The 8,796-nt window shown below is 64.5% G+C and overlaps 1 protein-coding gene across 6 annotated transcripts in view; it reads left to right on the top strand.

Moving 5' to 3' along the window:
- PEMT (phosphatidylethanolamine N-methyltransferase) overlaps positions 1-8,796 on the top strand; it is an 81,568-nt gene that overhangs the window by 66,057 nt on the left and 6,715 nt on the right. For all 6 annotated transcript variants that reach the window (XM_006161641.2, XM_006161639.3, XM_006161638.3 and 3 more), the window contains one exon: positions 2,141-2,256. In XM_006161641.2, coding sequence (XP_006161703.1) covers positions 2,141-2,256 — 116 coding nt within the window. The remainder of the gene's footprint in view (positions 1-2,140; positions 2,257-8,796) is intronic.

Here is an 8,796-nt window from a genome sequence, read left to right as displayed (position 1 = left end):
CAGGCACTGGAGGGAGGGAGGTGCTGTCGGGTTGGGCCGTAGAAGGCAGAACACAGCGGCCCATCAAAACAGCACCGTCCAGCCCTGCCAGCAGTTCCGTCAAAACGGCCTGAACTGCAGTGCGGGAAGCCACACGGCCCGCCCCGGCACATCCCTGGGTTGGCCTGAAAGCATGCCAGGTGCTGCGTGCACGCCCAAGATCGGGGAGCTCGAGTGCGGGGAGGGGGGAGGCTTCACTCTGAGTTCTGTCGCAGAAGTTAGAAGAGGGCTGGGGGGTGCATAGGGGTCCACCCGGTTGTCGTCTGAGACTTCCTGAGCACGGCAGGCACATGTGCCCATGATCCGGGGCCGACTGAGGCCGGGTTCGTGGCGTGAAGACCTTGTTGGGGGTGCTGCCTCTGTCTCTGTCTCTTGTTCATGAGAGAAATAAGTAAACTTTAACTTTTGTTTAGAATTATTAACTTATTATTATTATTTAGTTAACCAGAGAGAGAAAGAGAGCCACCAGGTCCAGGACTTGAACCGTGGTTGGCCATGTGGGAGTCCAGTGCCTTAACCACCACTCCACTTGCCAGCCCCAATAAATCAACTTTAAAAACACAAACCCGAAGTGGCTGTGAGGGGTATGCAGTCCGCGTCCTGGGCACCCCTCCCTGGTGGACCCCCTCGCGGTCACTGCCGGCTGCCCCCCAGCCCCGGAGCAAGTGCGCGTCCTTCCTGCTCCTGAGAGCCCTGTGGAGCCTCCCACGGCGTCCGCGGCGGGCACCTGCTGGTCCTGGACAAAGGGAGAGCCCAGGGAAGGCCCGGAGCCACTTCCCTCACCTGCTTCCTCTGTCCTGTAAGCCCGGTCTGCAGCTCCGCCGCCACCCCAGGAGACGGGCTGGGCCAGGGCAGCGCCGTCCTGTTGACAGCTGCCGGGAGGGGAGGGGAAGGCGGGCCTGTGGCGAGGCGGCCAGCAGAGGCGCGGCTGCACCCTCCCCTAGCACGCGCAGGTGTGCGAATGTGCTCACGGGCTCACGTGACGGGGCCGTGTGTTCACCTCGTTGTGTCCTCCCTTGTCCCCCGTCCACTGCCCAGCGCTGGCCTGGCGCTCCCCGGGGTACCCAGCTGGCCCAGAGCCCCCGCCTTCGCAGGGCAGGGAAGCTGCGGTGGTGGAGCCACGGGGGCGGGCGGCCGCCGGCCAGCTCCTCTCCACCGTTGGCGGCCGACTTTGAGGTTCCAGACGAGGTTCGTGAAAATAAATCAATCAATAAGAGTGTGTGTGGACCAGCGGGCGGCACGGCGGTTAAAGCAGCTGCGTCCCACATGGCCGACTGTGAGGTTTGAGTCCTGGGCCTGGGGCTTGGGGGGAAAAGGTTCTATGCCCCAAGGGGAGCGTCTGAAGAGTGGATGGTGCGCGCTCGCCAGAGACAGAGACAGAGACAGAGAGCAAGAAGTCACCCCGGGAGGATGGCCACACCACAGTCCCTTCTCCGTTTTCCTCTCGGGATCTTGGGCACGCACGCACACGCGCCCTGCCTGAGTTTAAGCCACCAGGTCTGGCACTCGAACCTTGGTTGACTAGGTGGGAGTCCAGCAACATAACCGTTATGCCATCTGCTGTGCTAAAAATAATGCTGTTCCTAATGTCCACATTTCTAAGTCTGTGCCTCGGGAGAGTGCTCAGGCAAGTGGGGGGTGCGGCGAGGGATCTCCCTGGTGGGCCCCTGTGTGCAGCAGCCGGCCCAGGCGGCTCTGAGCGCGGAGGGCCCACTGGAGCTGCCCTTGCCTTGTGCACTGTGGCCCCTCGGGGACTGTGTCCCATGGGACTCTGCCTCTCCAGGAAGGGCCAGAGAGAGGCCCCGTGTCCGGCCGGGGATGTCCCCCCGTGTTGCGGTGGGCTCCTGGTGCGTCTGGCTGGAGAGCTGCTTCTGTGACCCCCGTCCCTCCCGCCGGGGCGGAGGTCCCCTGGAATCAGCCTGAGGCGCGGTTTTGCCACCGGGGTGGGTGTGGCAACTGCTCCCGGCATCTCCATCCTTGGGACTAGGGGCTCCGGGCTCGGAACGCAGGACACCCTCGCTCCCTCCCCACTGCCACCCTGGATCCTCGCCCGCCAATGCCTCGCTCTCACTCTCGCTCTCGCTCTCTGCCTGCTGTCCAGGTGGCCCGCTGGGAGCACAGGACCCGCAAGCTGAGCAGGGCCTTCCGGTCCCCGCACCTCGCCTGCTACTTCCTGGGTGGTGCCATCCTCCTCCTGAACGTGCTGCGCTCCCACTGGTAAGCTGGGCACCCCCGTGCACCGCGTGAGAGCCATGGGCCCCCGGGTCACAGCGAGCTGTCCCCCTCGCTGGGCTGCTTAGTCCCCTGCTAGCAGAGGAAGGGGACAATGAATGGGACAGTGCCACTGTGCTTGGCAACTGAGCGAGGAGAAGTGCAGGAGACGGCGCCCGGGTGGCCTGGGCTTGTGTTCCTGGCCTCTGCTGTGTGGCCAGGCTGTTCCGGGAGCCCCTCCAGGAGGGACAGAAGGCAGGTGTCTGGTGGGAAGCCCTCGGGGTCAGAGTCCGACCCTCTCCCCAGCCCAGGCTGGCCCAGTGTCACCAAGTGCTTGGTCCCTTTCTGACTTGGGACATACTACCTTCCTGCCATCCAAGAGAAGGACTGGGCAAGACCATGAGCTGGTGGTTAAGGCATCTGGGTCCCACATGGCCAACTGTGTGGTTCAAGTCCCGGTCCTGAAGGCTTGAACCATGCTCTAGGGGGACCAGCAGTTGGTATAATGGCTATGTCGCCAGACTCCCAGGTAGTCAACCGTGGTTGGAGTCCTGAACTCCGTGACTTAAACTCACGCTGGGTGCGTGTACGTGCGTGCCCAAGATCCTGAGAGGAGAATGAAGGAAAAGGGATTGCGGCGTGGCCATCCCCCTGGGGGGGAGATCTCTCACTTTCTGTCTCTCTGTCTCTCTCTTTCTGGTGAGCGCACGCGCCCTATAGCAAAAACCTCTCCAAAAACAAAAACCAAAACCAAAACCAAAAAAAACCCAAAAAAACACGCGCTCTAGGTACATGTGCGTGCGTTCCCAGAATCGGGAACCCTCGGAACAGGGACTGCCCGTGGCCTTCCGCCACGGGGCACTGTCTCACTCCCCCTCTCTTCGGCTCTGTGCAGCAAGCACACATGCCCTCTAGCAAACTGACAAATACAAAGAGGCCGGCAGGTGGTGGTGAAGGCGCTGGACTCCCACATGGCCAGCCATGGTTTCAGTCCCGGACCTGGCAGCTTGCTTTCTCACGTTCCCTCCTCTCTCTTGCTCTGTCCCTCTATTGTAAGATTAAAATAAATTTAACAAACTAAATAAAATAATTATTAAAAAAAATACAAAGAAAAAGGCCAGAAGGCAGATCTGGGTGACAGCACACCCCACCTTCTGCGTGGTGGCACTGGCCAGGTGGGGCCTTCTCCCCTGCCTGTGCGGGGCTGCAGGCGCCCGGGGTACGCGCCATGCAGGGGGGAGAGGGATCAGGGCATCCTTGGGGTACGCAGGGCTTGCAGGAATCTCGTCTGGCGCACCCCAGAGCCACGGCCAGGGCACTTTGACCATTCCTAGGACAGATAGCAGACTGCCCTGGCGGGCCTGCCACCTGCTCTGCCCTGCCTGGCCCTGCAGGGTGCAGACTGGCTGGGGCCATCCCTCTGTGACCCACGCTGTCTGCCTCTGATGTGGGCAGGGGAGAGGCCCTACCTCAGACAGGCCTGTGTCCATCCTTGACCCGGAGCCAGTGTCCTCAGCTGACTCTCAGGACCCATCACCCAACACCCCAGGAATACAGGAGGCCTGTCAGTAAGCCCTGCCCTCACACGGGGTGCTCAGCGTGGGCCCTGCGTCCTGCTCTAATGTTGGCAGCCAGGTGCCCACCCTCAGGGCCACCGAGGACTCGTGAGCAGGCCCTGGAGGAGAGGGGTCTGGGTTACTTAGGGGGCAGGGGGCCCTGTGCCCCGGGACAAGGCCAGCAGCCTTCAGGGCTGGGAAGATGCCCTCTCTGATGGCGTGCTGTCCTCCGCCGCTCAGCGATCCGCACCCACACGCGACACACTTGTTTGGAACAACACCTGCCGTCCTCTCCTTCCCAGGTGGGGGTCCCCCTTACTGATGTGTCTGGGCCCTTTGGGGGACAGTCCCGACCTAGACGTGGTGGCATGTGCACTTCTGTGGGTGCCATCTGCATGTCGGGTCCACCCAGCAACACAGGCAAGCCCTTCCTGGCCCTGGTCTGCGCTGCACGGCAGCTCCGCACGCATGCACACGCGCACGCTCAGCCGCCCACACGCAGCGCTGGGTCATCCCGGCCCCTGCGCTCTCGGCGCTGCAGCAGGCACGCACTGATGCCAGACTTCGCCGCGGGGCCCTGACCTGCACGAGAGCTTGCCCTTTCCCTTCCACGTGCACCCCAGTAACCCTTTGATCCTGGCCTGGGCGGGGCCATCACGGCTGTGTGTGGGGTGGTCCGAGGCAGGGGTGGGACAGGGGATTAGTTGGAAAGTCAGGTGGGATCGGGCAGCACCTGGGTGTGGTGCTCTCCAAACCCTCAGCTGGGAAGACCCGCCCGCCCCAGCTGCCCAGCAGCCCTGCCCAGTCCCCGGCATCCCCGCGTCCCCTCCATGCCCTCCCGCGGGCCCTCCCGCAGCCTGGGAACAGCTCGAGGAGCCAGCCCGCGTGGGTGTGTCCAGCAGCCGGAGCGCAGTGAGACGAATTGGAATGTGACTCGGATCGGCAGAGCGCCGTTGCCCTAAACCGATGTATTGTTTCATTCTGGGCCAGTGCGTTCTTGGCTTTCTGAGTCCAGGATGAGGAAGAAAACCTCAAATTGGGGTGTTGACAGGTGGCGTGGTGGTTAAGGCGCTGGACTCCCACATGGCCGACCACAGTTCAAGTCCCAGACCCGGTGGGCAGCGGGCACTGCCAGCGTGCTGTGGCTGCGGGCCGTGCACGGGAAGGGCGGCTGACGGGCTCGGGGCATGTGCCACAGCCCTCCGCCGGCAGCTCCCCCTGCACGGCTGACCTCGGCCTGGAGCCTGCTCCCGGAAAAGGCCGTCTGGGCAGTGCAGGGTGGACGGCCGGCCAGGACTGGGCTGCAGCTGGGGGGAGACTGGTCAGCTGTGTTGGGGCCTCGGGAGCCCCCGGTGCTGTTTGTCAGCCATGCACGAAGCACGTTCCTGAGCACATGGGAGTCACCCAGGGCCTGTGAGAGGCCCGGCTGAGGAGCCGTGTCCTGGGCCTGGGAGTGCGGGCTCCTTCTGGGGAAGCTGGAGGGTGCATGTGGGCGTGTGGGGTCTTGGCTGAGGCTGCACAGCACCAGGAGCTGCGGGGGCGGCCAGGTCCTCGGGGGGGCCGAGAGGCAGGTCGGGAGCAGCCGGGCGCGAAGGGCCTTCCTGTGCCTGTGCTGGCTGCGGCGGGGTCAGGCGTGACCTCCGACCAGGCTCCCAGCTCCCGGAGATCCAGATCCCAGCCTCCAGGCCGCGGGACTGCAGCGGGGAGGATATGGCACACAGGCACCCTGGGCTGCGGCCCTGTGTCCTGGTCAGGGCGGTGTTGGCTGGAGTGCTCACCGGGCAGGGTGGGCAGGTGGTGGCAGGGCGGGCTCACGGGCAGCCTACTTCCCAGGATGGGTGTCAGAGCAGGCAGCCGAGAAGGGAGCACCGCAGTCCTGGCAGAGCACGGGTGTTTACAAGAGCAGGTGGGATCCCTGGCCCGGCTGGCGGAGTGAGCGTGGGAGCACGGACCTGCCTTGGGGTTTCCCCAGGCTGGAAGGAGGTGCTGCAGGCTGTCCGAGGAGGGTCTCCACGGCCACGGGTCGTTGGCAGGATCGGGCTCCTCGCGGCTGCCGCCCTTCCCTGCCGGGGCCTGGCCTCTGCCATGACTGGTCTCTGACTCCTCTCCCTGGCCCTGAGACTCTCAGGAAGGTCCAGATAATCTCCTTTAACTCTCAGGCTCAGAGAGTGGGGACCTTCGCCTCCTCAGAGTGACCTCTCCAGGCCGCAGGGTGGGGTGCACGTTCCCGGGCTGGAGGGGCTGTGGGGGCCCTGGCCTCTCCTTGAGAAAGGAGTGTTGGTCAGAGGTGGGACTCGGGAGGGTGCTTTGGGAGGAGGCAGGGTGGGAGGCAGGTGGGCCCGAGGCCTGAGCTGGGAGCAGCCAGGGGTCTCGGGTGACTGAGAGCCCAAGATGTGGCAACCAGCTGGATGGCAGGGGACATGGGACCAGTGACAGCTCAGGGGGCACGGGGTGAGCGTGTGCGTCACGGGGTCATCTCAAACCCCTGAAGTTGGGGGGGCTCTGTCAGCGCAGATGGAAGCAGCGGACAGGCTGCGAGCCTGTGCCCGATGTGGCCTGGGAGGGGGTGGGTGGGGACGCCAAGGCAGCAGTACCTTCCCACCCCCCAGGGCTTCCCGGATTTGGGGGAAGCAGAGCACAGATGGCCTCAAGGGACATTGGTGACAGAAAGCTCAATCCAAGTCTTAAAAATAGAACCCGAGGCGAACGGTCAGGTCTCCGTGCAGCCTCCCCAGCCAGCACGCCGTGTATCCGCAGGAAATTGCCCCCAAGCGGCCCCGAGCGGCCCTGAGCGGCTCGCCTGGGCTCATTTGCCCGCGGACCGCACTGTGCTCCCAGCTAATGGCAGTGTGAGCACGGCGACCCACTAATTGGGGCTGGGCCACACGTCGGTTCCAGTAAAGCCACCGCTGCCCGGCGGTATGCAGGCGGGTCCCTCGCCTGGTCTCTGTGGCCCTGGGAGTGAGTGGCCCACGGAGCACCACGGGAGCCAGAGGCTGCCACCCTGGGCTTGGGCTGACGCAGAGGAGGCAGGAGGCAGCAGGCGGGGCAGAGCTCTCCGGGGACCTGGGGTCAAGTCTGGGCAGCCAGACCACCCTCCTGCCGCTCCCGGCCCCAGATCTGCCCTTTGTCAGGAATCGCCACCTGCTCCACCAGAGCCTAGCCCAGGGGCCGTCCCCCGGGAGCTGGGCAGAAACTGGGCGTCGGGCTGGGCCCCGTCAGAGCCGGGGGATGGGAGCTCTCCCCATCCCGCCGCCCGGGTGGTGCAGGCTTCTGGCAGAGGGGCCGAGCCAGGCGTGAAAGCAGCCCAGCACTGCCAGGAGCAGCGGGGTAAGCGGCCACAGGGTCCCCAGCACCTGCTGTGCGTAGGCGCTGCCTCCTGGCCTGCCTTCCCCTCGGCACACAGAGCACTTCCCTCTCCGGGCCCCTCCGCAGCCAGTCCCTGCCCTGCCCAGCCTCGAGGCGCCCAGACCTGGCAGGTCTCCCTCCGGGATGCTCTCCCAGCTGAGCACCTTCCCACTGGACCCCGCCCTGCCTGGCGAGCCCGTCCTCGGACCCGTGCTTCCTCTCGGCACTCGTCACACGCCATGCTTGGTCCACCCCATGTGCAGGAGGCAGGGACTCCGGCGTGCCCGAAACCTCACCGCACTCTGAAGAGCAGCTGTCGCGTATGCGGCCATTGGCGCCCCAGGGAACTTGGGGAGAGGGCCTCAGGTTGGCCCTTGGTTTGGGCAGTCAGAGCCTGGAGCTGGGCAGCGGGGTCACCCCGCTCACGAGAGCCCAAGGTCTGAGCGACACTCCGCACACGCACACGTGTGTACACGTGCACACGCTCTGCAGCGGGGTCACCCCGCTCATGAGAGCCCGCGGTCTGAGCGGCACTCTGCACACGCACACGTGTGTACACGTGCACACGCTCTGCAGCGGGGTCACCCAGCCCACGAGAGCCCGAGGTCTGAGCGGCACTCCACACACACACGTGTGTACACGTGCACACGTTCTGCTGCAGGGTCCCCAGTGCAGGGGTAGCCGAGGAGCCTTCCCTGAGCAGGGCTAGAAGCCTTGCCAGGGCCCTACACGCTGGCATGCCCCCCTTCTGCACCAGGAGAGTAGGAGGTGCTCAGGCAGGGGCCGGAGCTCCATGACCGCAGCCACGGGGTCCGCAGGTGTGCCTAGCTGGCAGGGCTGCCCTGACGGCAGACCTCATACGCTGTGCTTGTGATACCCCGGCTCCATGGCAGCCCGTGACCCTGAGCTAGTCCCAGTGGCTCAGCCTGGAGCCGCAGAGTGACCCTGAGCCCAGCGGGGGTGGGGCAGGGAAGGGCGGTGGTGGGCGGAGAACCGGGTGGGGTGGGCAGCATGACGGTGGCCACCTATGTGCCTCTGTGTGACAGGTCCCGTACAGGCCCCCGCCCTGTGCCTACTGGCTGTGTTCACAGGCCCTTCTCCCTGACCTCTTCTCTGCTTGGGGGGATGCTTTCTCTTCTGTTGATGAGCAGTCATTGAACGCCTGATCTGCTGGCCCCTGGCGAGTGCCAGGAGCTGTCCAGGGGAGGAGACGCAGCCTCTGTTCCCTGAGTTTGGTCAGAAGAGAGTTCGGGAGGCAGTGTTCAGCTCAACATCGGGGTAGCATTGAAACGGTCTGAATTCACCAGTGGGGGGAGCGGTGGGAGATGGCGAATCCATTCTGCTTGACAAAGCCTGGCAAACGAAGAGGCTTCATGATGGATGGGTGAGAGAGACATGGGTGTGTGAGTGGACAGCCGATGGTGGCTGGGTGGGTAGACAGATGAGGGAGTGGGTGGATGGACGGAAGGAAGGATTGACGGATGGATGGCTGGGTGGCTGGGTAGGTGGGTGGATGGGTGGGAACGTGGCTGGGTGGATAGGCGGATGAGTGGGTGGGTGTGTGGACAGGTAGATGGATGGGGTGGGTGGGTGGATGGATGAGTAGATGGGTAGATGGACGGATGGGTGGCTGGGTGGCTGT

This window comes from Tupaia chinensis, unplaced genomic scaffold (assembly GCF_000334495.1).
Source record: "Tupaia chinensis unplaced genomic scaffold, TupChi_1.0 Scaffold138725_1, whole genome shotgun sequence".
NCBI classification, from domain to species: Eukaryota; Metazoa; Chordata; class Mammalia; order Scandentia; family Tupaiidae; genus Tupaia; species Tupaia belangeri.
Note: the sequence above shows the minus strand (reverse complement) of the source record. Positions and strands in the feature narration are given on the sequence as shown.